Source organism: Danio aesculapii, chromosome 3 (genome assembly GCF_903798145.1).
Source record: "Danio aesculapii chromosome 3, fDanAes4.1, whole genome shotgun sequence".
NCBI lineage: Eukaryota > Metazoa > Chordata > Actinopteri > Cypriniformes > Danionidae > Danio > Danio aesculapii.
The window spans coordinates 17,200,466-17,223,133 of record NC_079437.1 but is presented as its reverse complement, the minus strand read 5'-3'; the positions used below and the strand labels follow the sequence as shown (position 1 = coordinate 17,223,133).

General features: G+C 35.1%; 2 protein-coding genes across 2 annotated transcripts in view; both read right to left on the bottom strand.

Annotated features, from left to right (window-relative positions):
* Positions 1 to 18,100, bottom strand: part of grid2ipa (glutamate receptor, ionotropic, delta 2 (Grid2) interacting protein, a) — a 32,752-nt gene extending 14,652 nt beyond the window's left edge. The window contains exons 1-7 of the mRNA XM_056453281.1: positions 17,813 to 18,100; positions 17,498 to 17,542; positions 15,429 to 15,682; positions 11,786 to 12,118; positions 10,697 to 10,851; positions 3,296 to 3,571; positions 230 to 315 (exon numbers count right to left, since the gene is read on the bottom strand). Of these exons, the coding sequence (XP_056309256.1) occupies positions 230 to 315; positions 3,296 to 3,571; positions 10,697 to 10,851; positions 11,786 to 12,118; positions 15,429 to 15,682; positions 17,498 to 17,542; positions 17,813 to 17,900 (1,237 nt within the window). The 5' untranslated portion in view covers positions 17,901 to 18,100. The remainder of the gene's footprint in view (positions 1 to 229; positions 316 to 3,295; positions 3,572 to 10,696; positions 10,852 to 11,785; positions 12,119 to 15,428; positions 15,683 to 17,497; positions 17,543 to 17,812) is intronic.
* A 3,158-nt stretch (positions 18,101 to 21,258) lies between these two features.
* Positions 21,259 to 22,668, bottom strand: part of e4f1 (E4F transcription factor 1) — an 18,000-nt gene continuing 16,590 nt past the window's right edge. The window contains exons 13-14 of the mRNA XM_056453280.1: positions 22,119 to 22,181; positions 21,259 to 22,011 (exon numbers count right to left, since the gene is read on the bottom strand). Coding sequence (XP_056309255.1) covers positions 21,661 to 22,011; positions 22,119 to 22,181 — 414 coding nt within the window. The 3' untranslated portion in view covers positions 21,259 to 21,660. The remainder of the gene's footprint in view (positions 22,012 to 22,118; positions 22,182 to 22,668) is intronic.

Below are 22,668 nucleotides of genomic sequence, written 5' to 3'. Positions count from 1 at the left end.
TGCTTTGTTGTAGTATGTCAACTAGTATGTCCCATTTGTTATGTATACAAATATGAATACTATTAGGAAATAAATAACATGACAATAGTAATCCTCTCATACAACACGTGAAAAAAGAAAGCAAAACATTAACTCAATATATGAAATGCAAATTGTTGAAAGGCAGAAAACTGCAAATCTATCTATCCATACATACATACATCTATACATGTATCTATACATTTCATACCTGGTATCACAGAGTCGATCCAGACTGGAGCATGACCACGTAGAGTAAACCCAAAACTCTGGTTGCCTTTGTATACACGTACTGTCCTAATGAAACATGAGGGTGGATATAAATAGAAAATATCTTAAACAAGTGGATACAAACTCTAGATTTGAGCTTAAATGCAACAGATATTATATTATCAACTCTGAGTGTTCTCTATAGTGGTGCTAAATATAGATAAAGTGTGATGAGCTCTTTGAATTTCTTCCATAACAGTCATAGACTGCTGCTGGGATCCAGGTTCTGTTTATATAGAGCTCTTCTTCATTTGCTTTGTCTCAGTGGCTCAAGCAATATCTTTAAATACAGTATGCTGTCAGTATGAAAACCACATTTCAGTTTTAGCAACATTATTTAATAGTAACCGCACTTGCTTTCACAAAGGATTGCAAGTGTGTATACTAGTGAGAAGATTTCACATCCTCCTGCCTTTTTCCTACTGGTAAATCAAACACAAGAATAATTATTTAATAAATTAATAATTACTTTCATCAATACACTCAAATAGTAATATTGAAATCATAATGTATGCTGACAAGGAATGAATCCTAATAATGTGGGATATTTACACATATCAGTGCACATTTCAAAGAAACTAACTAAATTAAAATGAATTAGAATCATTTTTGCAGTGACAAAATCTATATAATTTACAGGTTATAAAATTAATGAAACTGGAAATCCAAAAAGGGATGACGTTCACTGTTTATTCTCTAATGAAATATCTGTCAGTCTGTATTATCTGTATCTATTTGTCTGCCTACCCTTTCATCACCCATCCTTACATTCATAAGGTATCTGTTTATCTCAGCAATTAACGAATAAATCTGTGTATCCCTCTATCATCATTTATCCATCCATTCTTACATCAGTACATTCATATGAAGCTTATAACATAACACCTCATCTATTTTTGTCATTCTTCTATATTTCTACAAAAATAAATAAAACATAAATATAGCATTATAAAATTATGAACATATATTATAAATAAATAAATATCAATCTATCCAGCAGCCAGCATTATATTTATCGATTTATACTTATCAATTAATAATCAATCCATCACCCAGTATTAAAATTATATGAACCTAAAAATTAAACCGTGTTCTTTTATTTTTAACTTATTTTACTTAAAGAAAACATTAATATCAAAATAAAAGCAAATTAGAGGCTCTGGCAAAACAAATTTCTTTAAAAAGTGGCAATGTTTTAAAACTTACTTTTACACCTTGCCTTCCATTTAATCGATGCACTGTCCTTCCTTTTTAATTTATTTCATAGTGATTTAATTTTTGTTTGTTTTATCTATTATTAACTATTTTAATTGTTATTATTGTAAACTGTTTAATTGTAAACATTTGCTTTCAACATTAATAACACACAGGCAACATTAAGAAGCTTGTGCTTCATCCCGCTTCCTTTCAACCATGTTGAAATGTATTTTTGTTTAAAGAATTGTTTTATGTTTGATTTTTTTCTGTTCAAAATAAATAAATCAAATCAAATCAACATTGACAATGTATCTGAACATTTGATTGTGATTGTGAATGTCTGCATTCAGTTAGTTGTAATTTTCTGTGCACTTTTATTACTCTTGTTTCCATTTATTATTATTATTTTCTTCTTTTTTTGTAAAAAAAAAATAACAATGATAATGATATGTTACTATTTGTACTGAAATACTGTTTGTTTTTTCGCAATAAAAAATTTGAACATACAGTTGAAGTCAGAATTATTAGCCCCCTGTTTATTTTTTCCCCAATTTCTTTTTAACAGAGAGATTTTTCAACACATTTCTAAACATAATAGTTTTGATAACTCATTTCTAATAACTGATTTATTTTATATTTGCCATGATGACAGTAAATAATATTTGACTAGATATTTTTCAAGACACTTTTTTACAGCTTAAAGTGACATTTAAAGATTTAACTAGGTTAGATTAATTAGGTTAACTAGGCAGGTTAGGGTAATTAGGCAAGTTATTATATAACGATGGTTTGTTCTGTAGACTATCAAAAATTATATAGCTTAAAGGGGCTAATAATTTTGACCTTTAATTGGTTTTTAAAAAATTAAAAACTGCTTTTGTTCTTGACGAAATAAAACAAATAAGACTTTCTCCAAAAAAAAAAATATTATCAGACACACTGTGAAAATTTCGTTGCTCTGTTAAACATCATTTGGGAAATATTTAAAAAAGAAAAAAAATTCAAATGGGGTTTAATAATTCTGACTTCAACTGTAAATAAAGGTTTCATAATGCTTTAAGAGGGTTTTTTGGTCCCATCTGCTTCCATTGCAGAAAAGAGCAACGTGAACATTCTACAAAACATTTTCTTTCATGTTCCACAGATGAAAGACGGATGAATGAATGTATTTCTGGCGTCATGTCATTATAAACACGTATACATTTTTTTCTTACGTGGAACATAAAAGCACAAATTTATAACTAAATCCAAAGTACAAACTATTGTTTTCCCTATGAAAGTGAATAGTGACCGTAAAAGTACTTTGTAATGTAAATGATGCTTCACAAATATATTAAATATATGTTTAATAAAAAAAATAAAAAAGCATAGGTAAAATGACATACATGCACTAGGCTTTTTAATGTAAATTAATCTAATAATGTAACGCACAATAATATAATTTAAAATAAACATATAATAGTTCTACTTTTTTAATAAAACAACATTGAATAAAATAATAAAGGCAAAAAATTTAATAAAAACAATAAAACTATTTATACATCATCCAGTATTTTATTTATAAGACCTAAATTTATATTTAATCAGTATATTTATTCACCTATCATTCACCTTTCCATCCATCCATCCATCTAACCCAAAAATGATTCACAAAATCATTCATATTTACTTTATTAATTAATCAACAAATGACCTATCATTCAATAAATAAAAAATAATTAAATCAAAAGAAACATACTTAAACAAAATAATGAAAATAAAAATCACTAAAGAGCATAAATCAAGCAAAATGTTGATTTCTTGGACTGACCTGCGAGTGGAGAAGGAGCTGGAATGGCCCGCGATGAGCGAGGTGGTTTTGCGGAGGCCACGGGCAGGAGGCATGACCACTTCCTCGTTGGCGGTCCGGGGCACAGAGCTGGCTCTAGTCGACACAGAAAGCAGCCGTTCAGGGTGGTCTTCGCTCCGGCTGCGTCGTAGTCGATTGTTCCTGTGCTCACTGAAGCTTCGACCCCTCAATCGACTGATCAGACTCTGAGAGACCATCTCATCAAAGCGCTGCCTGTGCTTCTTAGGGATGAAGATCCTGACAAACATGGCAAACAGCAGACGAAGTCACAGAGGAGAAACTGAACATACTCTCAAGCCTGCTGAGACACACTGGATGAAGACACGCAAGCAAAGTTGGAGGAGGAGGAACGGCTATGAGAAAGTCTGCTATAATTATACCCGATTACAGAGATGCACGTATGACCTGCTATGAAAAGAAAAGAGGATTCATGTGATGCATGAAGGTTTTTTTTTCCTGTCCTGTTAAAAGGGACAGGTAAAAATATCCTGTTTGATCAACTTCAAAAGCTAAGCAGGTGACTACCGAAAGGTGTCTGATGGTTATTTTGAAGCTGTGGGAGGATGAATGATTAAAGTGAGAGTGCTTTTCACCCTCCTTGCTGATTTTTAACTTTCACCATCCTATCTAAAACACTTCTAAACATAATGTTTTCTTCTTTTTCAGCCCTATGTGTGCTTCACAGATGTGCAAAACTAAAGCTGGGTGTTGATTTATAGCTGTCAGAGAAATAGGCAGGGCCGTGTCTTAAAATTAATAATCAAACCTATTTTTGGACTAATAACACTTTATTTTTGATACTGTATATTGATTTTTTTTATTAGGATTTTTGTTTTACCTTATTGTTTTTGATCATTTTTTATGTCTTTTTTACAAATTGTCTCATTGTTTGCACTAAATTGCCATTTAGTAGTCGTTATTTACTGTAATAATCATTTTAATTAGATGCTTTGTATTAGCTTTTATCGTGTAATCGTTATTCTTGTCAGTGACTGTTTTTATTTTAATCTCATTTTGATCATTAGTATCATTAATAATTATTTATAATGATCAGTCTTTTTTATTGTGATTTATTAATCTTTTTTGTGATATGTACTGCATGTCCTGGACAATTTTCAGCAGTTTTTGCAAGACTGCCCTAGTACTTAAGGAATAATTAACATAACTGACATTTTATTATTAGCAAATGATGCACACTCATGCCACATACGCTATTGCATAGTAGGGTCAGGATTTGGCACAAACCGCATAAAAGCATGGATCTATCTGTATCTGCTGTTTAAGCCGGTGGTAGGGTAATGTTGTGGTGATAATTTTTTGGCTTGCTTTGCTGAGTACCCCTTGAGTATCGTTTAAAATGCCTACCAGATATTGATCATGTCCATCTCCTTACAAATCACAATGAAGCCATATTGTGCTATAATATACTTCTAGCATGTTACAAAGCTCATCTTATTTTCAACTGGTTTCATGAACATTACAGGAAGTTCATAAGGCTCAAATGTCCTCCACAGTCACCAAAACTCAATCCAATAGAGCATAAATAAAAAAATGTTAAACAGATGTCAGAAAAATAGACAGGGCTGTACCTTAAAAATTATCAAAGCTATTTTAGGATTAATAACACTATTTTTGACACTGTATATAGATTTTTTTTCATCTGTATTTTTTTTAATTTGTTAAAATTTGGCACATTTTTCCCTCCCCACATTTTTGTTTTACCTTATTGTCTTTGATCATTTAATTTTTTTGTGTGTTTTTTCTTTTACACATTTTCTCGTTGTTTTTTTGCACTAAATTTCCATTTAGTAGTCATTATTTACTGTAATAATCATTTTAATCAGATGCTTTGTATTAGTTTTTATTGTGTAATCGTTATTTTTGTCAGTCACTGTTTTTATTTTAATCTGATTTTGATCATTATCATTAATAATTATTTATAATGATCAGTCTTTTTATTTTCTTTATATAAAATGTAATGTTTTGTTTTTTATTATGATTTATCAATCTTTTTTGTGATATGTACTGCATGTCCTGGACCATTTTCAGCAGTTTTTGCAAGACTGCCCCAATACTTAAGGAATAATTAACATAACTGACATTTTATTATTAGGAAATGATGCACACTCGTGCCACATACACTACATTTGCATAGTGGGGTCAGGATTTGGCACAAACCACATAAAAGTATGGGTTTATCTGTATCTGCTGTTCAAGCAGGTGGTGGAGTAATGTTGCGGCAGACAATTTATTGGCTTGCTTTGTGACCCCGAGTACCACTTGAGTATCATTTAAATGCCAATCGGAGTACTGTTATTGATTATGTCCATCTCCTTACAAATCACAGTGAAGCCATATTGTGCTACTATATACTTTTAGCATGTTACAAAGCTCATCTTATTTTCAACTGGTTTCATAAACATTACAGAAAGTTCATAAGACTCAAATGTCCTCCACAGTCACCAGATCTCAATCCAGTAGAGCATATATGGGATGGTGAAATGAGAGATTTTTTTAAATCATAGATGTGCAGTCAAGCCTGCAGCAACTGCATGATTCTATGTTAGCATGAACCAAAATCTCAGAGTAATGTCTACAGCATCTTGATGAATCTGTGCAGCAAAGAATTAAGGCACTTTTGAAGGAAAAAGGTATTACGATGTGTACCTAATAAAGTGTCTGGTCAGTGTTTAGCCTCATACATGCATGCATTCCCACTACATTATGTAATATAAAGCATTTTAGCCACTTTATACAACTTATGCTTGTTTTCTTAATATTAACTTAAAACTAATATAAGATCATAAATCAAACATTCATAAGGTCTAATGTACCCAAGTATTGTGGTGTAATAGAAACTAATCTCAGGTATGCCAGCATTCCTGTAGGTTTCCCAAAAACTGTTAATAGAACTAAAATCCACATTTCTCCTAAAGTTAACTTTTATTTAGTTCAGGATGCCCTCAATTAGAAAGAGGTCAAAGGAAATATAAAATTAACCCCATGTCAGAGAGGGGAGGGAACACAGATCAAGGACGCACTTTTAAAAATGAATGATGGTGGGAGTAAAGTGTCTTGACTATAAAAGATATCTATTAACACAAGGTGATCTCTAGACCTACTGCAACTGTTTTATCCTGCTTAATTCTAACAAACAAAGCATGCTATGGACTACAAACTCATTATTATCTGCTTAACAAGTTTTAAATTACAAATTGAAATCATTAAAGAAAGCAAGTTCAAAAACAAGGCCAAATGGGGAGTTAAGATGTTTAAAAAATACAACAGAGAGGAATTTTAGAGTAAATCTCAAAGCTGTTTGTCCTTTATCTATAAAGCCCCAAATTATGTTAGAAAGAATTACAATTTCCCTATAAATGCAGTCAGACCCCAACGTCCGAAACAAGCTTTTCTGGTAATGATCCTAGAAACTTCTTCTTACCGAAAACGCCTGGAGAAACCCCTGTCACGACCCATCTCTCCTTTAAATTACGTTTCAAGTGCTGAGTACTTCATAATGCTGGAAGGGTTAATCACTGAAAACAACAGGACAGTCGGAAAAGCCATTATCTCCAGTATCCAGATGAGGAGATGCTTATTAGCGCCAACCTGAGGAGCGATGACGTTGCACGGGTGAAGAAGGAATCTTAAGGTCACGTCATCATCGAGTCAGCTCTGTCAAGTTTGCCCACATGTCCATGCTGGCTTGCCTTGGGGAGTTTAATGTTAGAAAGGAGCCTACATCCAGAACCGCAGACCAGGTGCTTTTAACTGCAGATGAAAGACAAAGTTCCAGCGTCTTCAGAGGTGAGGAGAGAGAACAGAATAAAAGAGTGGAACACGAACGGAGAGAGAGGGAGAAAATAGAAACTGTCCCACTGGAAATCTAAGGCAGGTCAGCATGAGGGAGAGTTACTCAATCTGATCCACATAATTCAGCATGAGTTAGAAGATCGTTGAGGTAGCCTGGTTCAAGGCTGAAAACTCTTGAGTTTAAAAATGACACCGAGCAGTCAAAAGCCGAAGACACAAAGAAACGGTTCCCTCAAAAATTCAAGGTAAAGTCCCAAGATCTTGTTAGCTGCTGCTTTGTACCTCACAACTTAACATCAAGAAAGTTGTTATGTGGATTTTGTGCAAACTTCTGGTGCGTCACAGACCTAAGAGAGGTTTATTATAAGAAGTAGGCTGCTTCAAAAATAGGGAGGTTCCATGGGGAGCACTGGGCAAATTTTTTGCTGGGACGGAGTGCAGAACACAAGCTGGTCATTGCTCAAATGATCTGAAGGACAGTGACGATGCAGTGATGGTCACCAACTGCAAAAGCTATCGCTGCAAATGAACCTGAAGAGCTTTTTTTTTGTTTAATTGCACTCAATCTACATGTGCCTATGTTCCAGTTAAAGTGTCCCATATGCATTCACTCATTCCTAATTTAGTTTTGAAGTTCTTCCAAAGTAAAAACAAAAACCTTTATTTTTCTTATTATACACATTACAGCTTCAACTCTTTTCACACTGTGTTTGAAAAGCTCTGTTCTCTCTAAGGCATGCCTTTCTCCGAGCATACTTTCCATTGATTGGTCAGATCGCCTAGTCTGTTGAGATTAGTTAGAAATCAAGTGCTATTATCAAAACAGAATTTCAGCTTCAATGGCCTCCTTAGCACTCATAAACAGTAATATAAATAGAGTAATATGAACTGTAGCAATGTTATTGGTTTTACTGTATCAATTCAAGCCCTGGAGACTTATCTAACGTATTAAAATAATTGCTTTTGCTGTGCAAAAAAAAAAAAAAATCTCAACATGTCGACAACATAAGCAAAAACTTCTCCAGATCTCAGCTACAGGTTAAAAGTCGAAGTCCCAAATGGCACACTATACACTATGGACTTATGTACTTACACACTCAATAGCATAGTATGTAGTGTCGTCCCAAATGGAACACTAAAGGTTTTTTTACTAAGCAAAAATTCAAACCGTTTCCTTGATGACTGTTGACTAATGCCAAACTCGTGAAACAAATGACCAAACTACCAAATAATACCTGCCATGAGTGTAACGGCATTCACCATCGGGAGGCGGTATAATCACTCTCGTAGGAGAATTTTGCTTTCACAATCCAAAATAAATAAAGTAATCCATGTGAGCAAAACAACGGCCTTTGAGTGCATAAAGTGTCCATCATTCCACACTTCATTTTAATGGTTGAATAAGTGCATCATCCGGGTATTTAAAGTGCACTTACTCTTTTTAGAATTTTCAGTGTAATGCACTACTTACACTATTTATACTGCAAAATGGCTGACAACATACTGCAAATTTGTTTGGCAGGAAATAATACTGAAAACACTGACAACTCATTTCAGACATTTTTATAATTGCTTCATTCTTTTGAAAGAGAGTAACTCCACTTTGATTTTGAAAACGTTGCTGACCTTTTAGAAAGTTAGCTGCACACTACAGGAAAGCTAATATCCAAAAGAGCACAATAGGCACTTTAAAGTAAAACGTGATTGTTTACTCAAAACAAACTCCATTGACAACATTCTTGCAGTTCTAAAGACATGCAATGAATATCCCATAAAAGAGCAGCTTGCTTTTAAACAATGGAGAATGACTGCAAAATCAAACCTTTGCAAATAAAAGCACATTTCTTACTTGCTAAAGAAGGCATTCATTGTTCCCGATAATACAATCAAGGGTTAAACCAGAACAAGCTGATGAAAAGTGTGAATCTAGGTATCTGGAGCATGCTGTTCTTCTTCATAATTCACTCCCAGTGAAGGTCAAAAATAAGTCCCATTTGGAATAGCTTCCAGTCTAACTTAAAAAAAAAGGTTTATCTGATAAATTACTGAAGAAACAATATTATATCTGTTAAACACCACAGGCATAATTCAGTTGTAGCTAGTGTACAGCTGCTGTTAAAATCGCTCCATTAGCGTAAATGAAAACCTTGCCGCTATGAGACGTGTCAAATTCTCCTGACAAAGACCCTCATCAGCGAGTTATAACAGTGCCAGAAAGAACTGACACTTGCAAACCTACGAGAGGGCCTTCTTAAAAAGAATATCTTTCACAAATATTAATAATATTACATCTAATAATACTAAATTCTTAATAAACATGCAGAAATAAGAAGAATAGAAATAGGAATACTAAATTCCACATATAATTTTCCAAGTATCAATATCTAATATAATTTCACAATGTGCAATATAACTGTTAATTATGCAAAAATAAACATTAATGAATGTTTAAATAGTGAAAGACAAAAAAATCCTGAGAAAAAAAATGTCCTGAGAGGATGTTATAGTTGCCCTGATTTTATTTGCCATGAGACATTTTAAATAGAGATGCGAGGGAATAGTGAACATATTGGATTAAAGATGGCTGGCCATAATGACACAGCAAATTTGTAATGCAGTTTCTTCTCTTTCAGTTCTGTTTAGCAGTTTTTTAAAAGCAGTTGTGATTCTTTTTTTAAACAGGTTGAACAGCATGCATCAGATCAAACCATATGACTCAGAAACCACCAGATACATCAAAAATACAAACCTAAAGCATAAAACTGAGTCTGAAGCGGAGGCATCACATTAAAAATGTGGTTTTAAATAGAGCATGCAATGAAATGCAAAGTGATATCAGAATCAAGTTAGAAAGCATTTTTTGATCAGCACATTTGTTCTTTGACAGACAAACTCCCCTTATGAGACATTATAGAGTATTTAGATTTATAAGGATTAAATTTAAAGATTTTCCCTATAACAAACAATAAATAAATACATTCTAAAGACATGCAAGAAATTCCCTTAAAAAGCAGTTTGAACAATGGAAAATGACAGCAAATACAAAGCTTTGTGCAAATACCAAAAAAAACATTTCTTACTTGCTAAAGGCGGCATTCATGGTTCCCGATAATATAAATAAATTAAGAAATATTTCAGCCTTGACACCAATTTGCACTCCAAAAGGTTCATTAAAATGTATAAAGCAAAGCAACCATTATAATAATTCAATTAAATTAATACAAACAATTCAAATAAAAAAATGTAGCAAGTTTATTTACTTATGCTAAAAATTGTTTTTGTTTTATCTAGAAAATACAATTTAAAGAGTCATGAAGCCTGTGCAAATTTTAAAAAATAACCATTTTCTCCTGCAGTTAAAATGAACTGATATAAGCATTGTCTTTTATGGGCAACACAAAAACATCTGTTAAAAATGTTTAGTGTTTCATGACCCTAGATAATAAATATAAAAAATGTAACCAATCCAAAAACAAAGAGGAAAGCTAAAATGCTACAAGAAATCTGTAAATTGGGACTAGAAGTGGATCGATGAAAATTTGTTGGTACCTGATGCTATCAATCAGTTGCTGATGCTCTTCAGTGAGTAGTATTTCTGGAAGTGTAGACGCCAGTCCTTCAACATCCCTCTCATTTGCATACTGCTTCAGCAAATCAAACAGCCTCTCTTTCACCTCGGGCTCCTCCCCCAAAATCTCCTCAACCTAAAAATATTTGAAAAAAGAAAACATTTTGGCTTTGCCAGCATAGTTTTTGGAAAATACCATTAAAAGTGCTATTGGTTGATGTTTAACAGGTCTAAACTAGCTTTTCTGGGTGTGGGTTAATGTTCAGCTCCTTGCACGTAATGATCATATCAATTCATAAGGCCGCAACGTGTTGTACAGAGCAACAGGTATTCATTTGTTTTGCTTGATTTTTCATTTATTTTCTTACTCTCACAGACATTACAGTTTAAGTCAGAATTATTTGCCCTGCCTGCATATTTTATTATATTACTTTATATTATATTTTACTTAATATTTTATAACAGTGGTTTGTTCTGTAGACAATCGAAAAAAAATATTGCTTAAGGGGGGTAATAATATTTACCTTAAAATTTATTCTAGTTTTTAAACTGCTTTTGTTCTATTCTGTTATAAATAGGGCTACATGGTGGCGCAGTGGGTAACACATTCACCTCACAGCAAGAAGGTCACCGGTTCAAGCCTCAGCTGGATCAGTTGGCGTTTCTGTGAGGAGTTTGCATGTTCTCCCCGTGTTCACATGGGTTTCCTCTGGGTGCTAAAACGTGGTCCAAACAAGTCCAAAAACATGTGGTATAGGTGAAATGGGTAAGCTAGGTTGTCTGTGGTGTATGTGTGTGAATGAGTATGTATGGATGTTTCCCAGTGATGGGTTGCAGCTGGAAGGGCATCCGCTGCGTAAAACATATGCTGGATAAGTTGGCGGTTCATTCCGCTGTGGCGACCCCAGATTAATAAAGGTACTAAGCCGAAAAGAAAATGAATGAATGAAGGAGGGCAAATAATTTTGACTTCAATTGTATATGGGTCACTAAGGAGCAGAATTAAGTAAACAAGTAAGTAAATTAACAGGATTTTTTTTGGGGGGGTGAACTGTCCCTTGTATGCTGACCTTCTTGTTGAACTCCAGAGCTTTGTGTTTGCGGTCCTGCCTGACGACCTCTCCACTGTGATAGGTCTCCTTCATGCTGCTGCTGGTGCGTTTCTGCCAGCGGTTTATGCGTAGAACACCCAGACGCAGAGTCCGTCCCTGAGAGGCCTTGATCATGGCCGCCGCCGTCTCGTGCTGCTTCACTGGTATCCCATTCACCTCCAGCACATAGTCTCCTGCTCGCAGTCCACTGCGGCCCGCTGGACAGTTGAGGATGCAGTCCTCCACCAGCAGGGGACTGTCGCCCACTATGGTGAAGCCAAAACGTCCATCAGGCCCTGGGGCAATGTCCATCTGGGGTGGGAAAGCAGATAAAAACAGTAAGAGAGATTATTATTGTAATATACATTTAATTTACACTACAAAATTTGGAATAATGAATGTAAAATTAAAAAGGCAGCATTTATGTGACCAAAAACAATTACAGTTTAAAAGAACTGTAACATACACTCACAACAGCCCCTTTTTGGTATACCTGTACAACTGTTTGTTAGCGCAAATTTCCAATCAGCCAATCACATGGCAGCAACTCAATACATGTAGACATGGTCAAGACGATCTGCTGCAGTTTAAACAGAGCATCAGAATGGGGAAGAAAGGTGATTTGAGTGACTTTGAACATGACATGGTCAGACGTGTCAGACAGGCTGGTCTGAGTATTTCAGAAACTGCTGATCTACTGGGATTTTGACGCACAACCATCTCTAGGGGATACAGAAAATAGTCTGAAAAAGAGAAAATATCCAGTGAGCGGCAGTTTTGTGGGCACAAATGCCTTGTAGATGCAAGAGGTCAGAGGAGAATGGCCAGACTGGTTACAGCTGATGTAAAGGCAACAATAACTCAGATAACCACTCGTTACAACCGAGGTATGCAGAAGAGCATCTCTGAACGCACAACACGTCCAACCTTGAGGCAGATGGGCTAAAGCAGCAGAAGACCACACCGGGTGCCACTCCTGTCAGCTAAGAACAGGAATTTGAGGCTAAAATTCGCACAGGCTCACCAAAATTGGACAATAGAAGATTGAAAAAACATTGCCATTGGGTCAGAATTTGGCACCAACAACATGAATGGATCCATCCTGCCTTGTAGCAATGGTTCAGGCTGGTGGTGGTAGTGTAATGGTGAGGGGGACATTTTCTTGGCACATTTGGGCCCATTAGTACCAATTGAGCATCATGTTAACGCCACAGCCTACCTGAGTATTGTTGCTGACCATGTTCATTAAATGTTTATTAAACATTACAATGAGTTCACTGCACTCAAATGGCCTCCACAGTCACCAGATCTAAATCCAATAGAGCACCTTTGGAATGTGGTGGAACGGGAGATTCGCATCATGGATGTGCATCCGACAAATCTGCAGGTACTGCGTGATGCTACACTGAAAAAAGTGTTGCATGCAAAACTGTTGCAAACAATTTACTTGTGTTGAATTTAAACAAAAAAAATTAATGGAGCAATGTTCAACTTAATTTGTTTGTTTAAATTCAGCCCAAATAAATTGTTTACAACCACTTAACGTAAAAAAAATTTAGTAAATCCAAGGAATCATCTTTGAATAATTTTTTTCAGTGTATCATGTCAAGATGGACCAAAATCTCTTAAAGTGGCTGGTGATTGTATATTGTGCATTGTTATTCATTCCTGTTATTTGACAAAACAAAGCATATAATGAATAATTTTCAGCATATAATAAATCAAATCATTAATTTCTGTTCAGGTATCCTATTGATAAACTTTTGAATTGTAACGGATGTGTACGACATTTATATAAGTATTTCATAAATGTTTGATTTGTATTGTTCTGTTTTGTTTGTTTATTTATGTCTATGTTTGTTGCTTTTTTGTGTCTTTGTGTATTTTCTGTGCAAATTCCTTACCTGAGTCTTGTTGAATTGTGCTACATTTAGTCAGTTTTGTTCAGTTTGTTTTTAGTATTAGTTTTTCTTGTTCTCGTTTTTCTTTTATTTTGTTCTCTTGTACAAGCTTTTAAGTGGTTACGGTTCTTATTTTATTTTCTTACTTTAGTCTTTTTCTCTGATTGCTTAAGCAGCTGCCTATAATCCCAATGTGGCTGGAGTTTGTCTACCCCTAGTCTCAGCCTCAGATGTCACGCCAAGCACTGCCCACAGACCTTTGGCTAAATGTCTCATGCATATGGCACAGTTTTCTGGAAACACTTTGGCAGATTCTCAGTCATCCTCTGATTGGTTTAAATATACAGGGTTTCTGGGAGTCAAGTGTGTAAACAGGTCTGATTGGATAAAAAAGCTACAATGTTTATCTCAGTCTGCATCCACACAGGTCCTACTGATTTATTATGTTTTCTGACGGATCACTAAGGATATTAATGCATCGGTATTGTAAAGTTTTAAAGGCATTCACAAATGAATGATGCACGGCTGCGTGTGGCCAGGTTGTTATTCTGTAGACACTTCCATGGCCCTAAACATGACATGACACAAAATTATTAATTGGTTAACATATCAGTCATATATCATTGTCAGTCCTTGACCATTCCAAGAGGCCAAAGTTCCCAGACCTTCAGCCGTCAGTCTGAGGTCTGGCTACGGGAGACTAGTCTACCCCTGTCCAACCTGTTCTAATTGGGATTAAAATTCAAAGCATTTGTTGCCATACCCACAGTTAGCAAACAGGTTCCCTGTACAGTGAAATTCCTACTTCAGCTACATTCTTTCTCTGCCCTATTGTGTTGATTGTGCTCCTGCTCCAATTTTTTTTGTTTTGTTCATAAACGTTATTCCTCTTGCTTTGTCTGCAAGTCCCGAAGTAAACTGACGTAGGGGTGTCTCAAAGGGGGAAAAATCCCAGAGGATTATTAAGAGCATTGCATCCAACTTCTAAACTGTCACCCTTACCCAAATGTCTTTTTTAAGCATTTCACTTTAATTTCTTGCACAATCAGTTCTGCGGTAACTATAGTTACTGCATCTCACAGTAACCAGAAAGTAACAAACCTAAAAGCCAACCTACTAACATCAACACAGAAAACCAAAAACATAAACCAAACTGAACATTGAATGAGAGGCCATTCATCTAAAGAAAGGTGCTGCAACACATCAGTCATTCATTTGCACAAAAAGTATTAAGTTTATTTGGGAACCACTTAATAATTAAGCTGTTTTGGAACCCTTAAAATGTATTTAGGTGAAATAGTTGCTAAAGACCTTTTAGCAAAGCTTAAGGGGACACTTTTAAGAGGGAATACTTATTGGAAGGCTTAAATTCCTTAAGTTGACTCAAGTTATGATTTTTTTTAATGCAACCCAAGTTTTACAAAGGGTTCCATTAACTTTACAACTAAAGGATTTCTTAGCCTAAAGGCATTCATGCAACTGGGCCCAGGTCCTTTCTTGCTTTTAAAATTTTTCAAATTGACAGTGAGTATTTTGGATCCGCACTGATTCTGTCAATTAACATGTCAGTTAGTGACTCTTCACTCTTGTTTAAATAAAATCTAAATTGAATTCTGTAAATCATAGTAAAAAATATGAAATAGTCTTTCTATTCCAACGTTTTTCCCCAAATGATTGCATGTCAGGTTGATTAAATGGCATGTCAATGACGAATAACTGACCTGTTCTATTCTAGACACGACTCCGATGCTGGGAGGCACAGTCTTGAGGGTCTGAGCCAGAGCAACGAGAGCTTTAGTGCTGAGAGACGAGACGTTCTGGCCATCCAATTCCAGCACCTGATCTCCCGGCTGCAGTCCGGCCATGTAAGCACTGCTGCCCTCCACCACAGACAAGATGTAACTCGGTCCATCACCACCCAGCTTAAAGCCAAACTCCTCCGGCCATCCCTGGTTATTTGCTGGAAGTGCCAGTTCTGGAGAAAGTCAATAAATGAGAGATAAGGACAAAGGAAAAAAAGAGATTATATTATATTACAGTATTATGTATATATTATAATTATTATATATATATATATATATATATATATATATATATATATATATATATATATATATATATATATATATATATATATATATATATATATATACACATATACATATATATATATATATATATATATATATATATATATATATATATATATACATATATATATATATATATATATATATATATATATATATATTATTGTTTTAAGAGCAACAAATAATAGATTCTAGATTAATAGATAAATAGATTGATTTCTAGTTAATCATCTGAAAAAGTTGCAGAAGGTAGATTTTTCCAATGAATCATTGGTAACACTTTACAATAAGGTTCATTAGTTAATGCATTTACTAACATGAACTAATCATGAACAACATTTGTACAGCATTTATTAATCATAATTGAACATTTAATAATGCTTTATTAGCATCCAAGTCCATGCTTGCTAACATTAGTTAATGCGCTGTGAGTTAACATGAACTAACAATGAACAACCGTATTTTCATTGACTAACGTTAACTAACATGAACAAACACTGTAGTAAATGTATTGTTCATTGTTTGTTCATGTTAGTAAATGCATAAATTACCATTAACTAATGAAACTTATTGAAAAGTGTGACCGAATCATCTGCTGAACTGCATCCCAATCATTGCAAATACTGCAGAAGACCTATTGGAACAGGCATGGACCCAAGATTCTTACAGTAATCAGTTTGGTGAAGAAAAAAATCATGGTTTGGGGTTACATTTAGTATGGGGGAGTGCGAGAGATCTGTAGAGTGAATGGCAACATCAACAGCCTGAGGTATCAAGACATTTGTGCTGCCCATTACAAACCACACAAGAGGGCAAACTGTTCAGCAGGATAGCGCTCCTTCTCATACTTCAGCCTCTACATCAAAGTTCCTGAAAGCAAAGAAGGTCAAGGTGCTCCAGAATCGGCCAGCCCAGTCACCAGACATGAACATTATTGAGCATGTCTGGGGTAAGATGAAGGAGGAGGCATTGAAGATGAATCCAAAGAATCTTGATGAACTCTGCAAGAACTCTTTCTTTGCCATTCCAGATGACTTTATTAATAAGTTATTTGAGTCATTGTCGAGATGTATGGATGCAGTCCTCCAAGCTCATGGGAGTCATTTACTATATTAATTCTTTTTTCGACTACACCATGACTTTATATTCTATACTGTACATTATTTCTGTTAATTGACAAGACTTTTGTCTAAGCAAAGTCAGACCTTACTGTCCTAATTAAATAATTGTAAATCAAGCCATGATCATATTTTATTCAGGTAAAGTAAGCCTAATCTATAGGCTTTTGTCTTTTTATATAAGCCACTTCTGATACTAAATGATCAACTAGAAGTCAAGTTATTATTTGTTGCTCCTAAAACTTGGATAGGCGACAAGACTTTTGTCAGGCTTTGTAAATATTCCAAATAAATTTATAATAGGAAAAAATATATATACTTTAATAAATTAAATTTAAGAACATATACTCAAAATCTATTCATCTGTCTGAACAAGATTGTAAAACGTTATATATAAAATACATGAATAAATAGAATGTAAATCTACACCTTTAATAGAATCAAACCACCCTTGCGTTTAAAAGATATCAGACCAGTTTAGGCATTGCAGTTTGCGTCACTTCATCATATAACCTACTGTAGCTGTTGTAATCGCATGTGACCTAATAAAAGGTATTAAAAAATATCAAGCGTTTATGTTACCACCAATAGTCAGTGGGAAATCTCTCAGCACGCTGGGGTTTGGGTCTGTGGAGTTAAAGAAAAACATTATTTGTATAAAAACTATGCATTTGAGAAAAGTGCTGTAAAGACACAGGATATACACAATATTATTTATTTATGTCCAATTTACTCTATACAAAATGACTTCTTAAACAATATACTAAAATATATTACCTTAATAATTAAACCATTCTATTTTTCTCATTTCTGAACTATGACCTCAAGACATGTATGACACTATATTACAGCAATGCAGTCTCTTACAGATCTTCATGCTCTGCTTCAGAAACTTACAGAAGTCTTTGGAGGCACTCCGGGACCCCGATCGGCTTTGGCGAAGGGAGAAGCGGCCCTTCTGGCTCTTCAGAAATCTTCTCATCATGGTTTCTGGGTCTTCTGGCCGTATATTGAAGTAGATCTCTCAGAGGTCACCTCAGGTCAGCACCTCCTCAATCCATTATCACCAAAAAGCAGGAATCGCTCGGAGCAAGTTCATCCTCCATCAAGGACCCTCGGCTGAAGATATCAGTCCAGTCCGAATCAAGAGAGCGCTGTCAAGCTCTCCGCAGCCGTGCCTCTACATCTCCACTCAGTTGGTCCAGTCCAAACCCACAGAGCAAAAATCTGGGACAAGCTAGCTGGGTCTTTTAATGATTCTTTTGCAAGAAAAAGGTACAGTGAAGCCCCATTTTTCTAAAAATACCTCCCCCTCTCTCTCTCTCTCTCTCTCTCTCTCTCTGTGTGTGATGCTGTGGATCGGGCCTCTCTCAGGGCTGAGGACTGACCCAGAAACAGCCTGTCAGAGCAGCAAAGGACGACGCTCCCATTACTGAGATCCTCAGAGATACTGTGGTACAGTTAGATGTGGTCTGCCTCATTTAACTCCAATTCCCCTTCTAAGAATCCAGATCCATTCTGATCCAGAAACCAACACCAGGTAATGGTTTAATGGGATATTAATAGCATTTATATAGGATGACGTCTTGGTTGACTGTGGTGCTTAGTTTTGCAATTCATAAGACTGCAGGTTTGACCTCTGCTGAGAAAAATACATTATCAGGTTGATGCAAGGACATAAATAAAGTCGAGTACTTTGTTTACTTACTTTAGAAATCAATACCCTGTTAGTAACTTTGAGAATAAGAGTAAGTCTCCCAAAACAGGTCAACAGCAAAGCAAAATAATTTAAAGAAAAGAGCCATTAAATAGATATAAACTAAAAAATATAAAAAAATAATATAAATATAAAATAATAAATGTATATATAATAAAACCAGCCAAAACAATATCATTATGAGTAAAATTAAAATAACCCTAACCTCCACAAAATGAATTCTTTCTGGCTATAATTAAGAGTTAACAATAGCTCAAAACAGACGAGCCGATTTATTGTCATTGTGAAACCGGAGGGCATAATTGTTTTTAAATGCATCAATAGCAAGACAGGTCAGGGATTCAATTATAGCTGGGAAAAAAGACAGAAGCCATTAAATGGGCATATGTGAGGGCCTGAAGCATTCCAGCATGTGTGGTAATGAGCTGATAGGAGGGAGAACACAGACAGTCAAGGTGACCAGAGCTTCATAATGGCCCCAATCTGCCAAACTAAAGCGTCTACTGCCTTACTGCAACAACAGACCTAATGTGAAACAATACATTCATCAAATCTCAAAATGACACGCCTTGCAGATTAGTTGACTCAAACACAATGGGCTCAATTTTAACGATCTAGTCGCAAAATCTAAAGCGCATAGCGCAAAAGCATTAAGGGCGTGTCTGAATCCAAGGATGGAAAATTACGGTTTGCGCCGCATGGTCTAACAGGGTTGTGCTTATTCTCTTATAAGTTATGGGTTTGTTTTGAGCATAACATGCATTAAACCAAGCAGAGTCTCATCTCCCATTCCCTTTAAGAGTCTGTTGCGTCGTGCCATGTTGCTTTCGCTATTTACATGTCGGACCTTGTGGAAAAACTCAGTGTTCACTAGTGAGAAATCAGTTAAATAGACCATCTGCTGCGCATGGATATAGAACAAGCCTCCTCCATTTACTTTTATTCTTTAATTTACTTTCATGGATAAGCAAATGGTTATGTACGCACTCCACTGAAGATATCCATTAGCCTTCATATTTAATTTCGTTTTTTAAGTGCAAAGATTTGTTTCAAAACTAGTGTGGTCAAAACACTGAGTTAAATGCAAACACATGTCCTATTCTTATGCCCCATATGGTTATGCATACGTCCACAAAACCTGACAGGTAGACAAATCTAAACTTGTTTTTATTGAAACAAATATAAATATGCATATAATAAATAATACTGCTAATAATCATAACATTATACAAAAGCAAATTGTCATGAATAAACTGAAAAAAGCCCCCCGACCTGAAGAAGGCATGGAGGCAGTGGTTTTTATATTTATGTAGAAAATAATATTTTTGTAATATTTTAATCCTTTAATTATTTTTCAAATGTGAAGATATCCGTGTATTGCTGTACATTCTGTGTGTATTAGGCAATGCGTAAGCGTTTTGGACCAGCATAGGCACATAACTAACATGCCATGCGCTGGACTTTAGACCAGCTTTCAGTTGGTCAATGACGCAGTCTATTTCAGTTCCTCAAAATAACAACGTGCCAACAATGCACCTTAACATACCTATTTTATAGACTGGAACACCCATGCAAATGGATTTGTGGTGCAAATGGATTTGCCATTTACACAATGTGGCATAAAAACATGAAAATGAGGGTTGCGCTGGTCTAAAAATGGCAACAAATTCCACCAAACAGGTCTTGTGCCTTGTAGGGTATATGCAGAGCAAGTGTATCTTCCCATACTGACAAACTTCCGGTTAAGGGTTAATGTGACTTTTTTCCATTTTATTTGCTTTTACAGCATCAATGTTGTAGTGTAATTAAAATATAATCAGTTAAATAGACTTCAGCATTCATTTAGTTGTTCAAGCGTAAATTGAGATGAAAAGCCGTTTACACGCACACACCCATCAGTATTAGCAGGCTAGCGCAGAAGCTCCATTGAATATAGTGGGGTAAAAGAAATGTTCATATTTTAACAACATGGTGTGGGAAAATTTAATTTAATACAGTGCTTCGTGTGCATTCTGAGACCACCTATCATGATATAGCAGATATCAGTCAGGCAGTGGAGATTTTTAAAGAAAACAGACCTTAAACACACAGATTTTGTAACTGCATATGATTCACTGGAACTGACAAATTAAAAGTCCTTCAGCATATACCGGGTATATGATAGGGCCCAATGTGTATTACACATTGATAATAATATAAGATTATTCTGGAGCATCTACATAAACAAATTATAATAATTTTGGAGAAAATTATGATTAAAATCAGCTTGTTACCGTTATATACTGTAATACTGCTATATTATTAAATAAACATAGGCTTTATAACCTTTATAAACAGTTCTTTCCCAAACAACAACAACAAAAATCTATTATCTGACAAATATTATCTGATGATCTGTTCCACTAAAGCAGCAATTCTGAAGGTTTTTGGTCTAGTACCCTCCTTCTTATTATCCAGGTATATTTGTAAAAAACGGTCTAACTATCTTGACAAAAATTAAAGTTGATTGTAATCGATTGTTTAATTATAATGCTATTTTCAAAAGTTTATTATAATTTTGATTCAGCTTACCAATAATCCCAAATACAAAAACTAGAACTGACCAATGAATGGAAAAACACAGAGGTGCATAAAAATATATTTAATGTTTTGTACTTTCATTCCCTGCCAGATATTCTTTGGGCCCTGTTATTAGTGGCCACGTGTTAGATTACATATTCATGATGAGTCGATGATAGTCGTTTATGATTACATGACATTCAACAGGAGCAACATGTTTATATGCCAGCGTCACTGCTATGAAGGCTGAACAAACAAAAGAAACATGTTGTTTAATGTCTGAAATTAAACAAAAACATGACTTTATTGATTATTTATTTAGTGGTGCTTCTGTTTAAAACCCAAACAAAGTTTTTAATACTGAAATGATGCAAAACATATAAAAACAAGGCCTCCCAGAGAACGGAAATGCTACACCAAGGCTTGCAATGTAACAAATAAAAGTTATTAAATTAACAAAATGTGCAAGTCAGACCACAACCACAGTCTGGATTTCCATTTCGTCAGGTGAAGCAATGACGTATTGCTCCTCTTGCTCAATTGTCTCAACGTTTTCGGCTGTTACCATGGTAACAGTGGTGTGGGACGTCTCGTCAGCGCCCTCTGTTGTAGTTGTAAGAATGGTGCCATCGCTAATGGCGTTTGCGAGTGTCATTGCTACCTGTTCGGTTAGACTCTCTGGCGTGGCGATGGTAATTGTGTCTCCAGAGTCTGAGATGCCCGGAGTTTCGTCCGCGGTGACATTTCGTACGATGATCTGGTGGCCTCCGTGTGATTGGCTGACGATCTGCTGCACTACTTTCATGATGTGACTGTCCATCTGAGTTCAGACACATTCGTATTGTGGTTATGCCAATACACTTTCAAACATTTAAGCTTAAGTGCAATAGCAGTTACAATGCCAAAAAATTTTATTTGAGAAATTACCTGCTGCTGATTGTCTTGAATTATTGCCACTTCATCCCCTTGAGCTGCTTCCTCAGCTGGTGTCTGCAAAAAAAATAAATAAATAATAATAATAACAATAATAATTATAAATGAAAAAACATAAAAAAATAAACAAATAATTTCAAAAACTAAGTCTTCTGATGTAGATTTTTAGATCAATATTTGCCCATTATTGGCAAACCATTTTATTAATTAGGGCTGCACAACATATCATCACAGCATCGATATCACAATGTGTGCATCCACAATAGTCACACCGCAAAGATAAGCAATGTTAAGTCTGGATTATAGTTGACCAGGAGCCACAGAATTGTATTTAATCACTGTATTTATATGGAATTTATATTATTTATGCAACAACAAAAAGGTTTTTAATATTTAGAATATTGGTCTTTGTTTCTAGTCCTTGATCTAAGAATTTCCTTAGATTTTTGGACTAAAAATGAGACAAGGCATAGTAAGAAAAGCATCTTTTGCGTTATGAATATTTAATTTATGTACCTGAATATTGTCAGACTCCCCAGAAAAC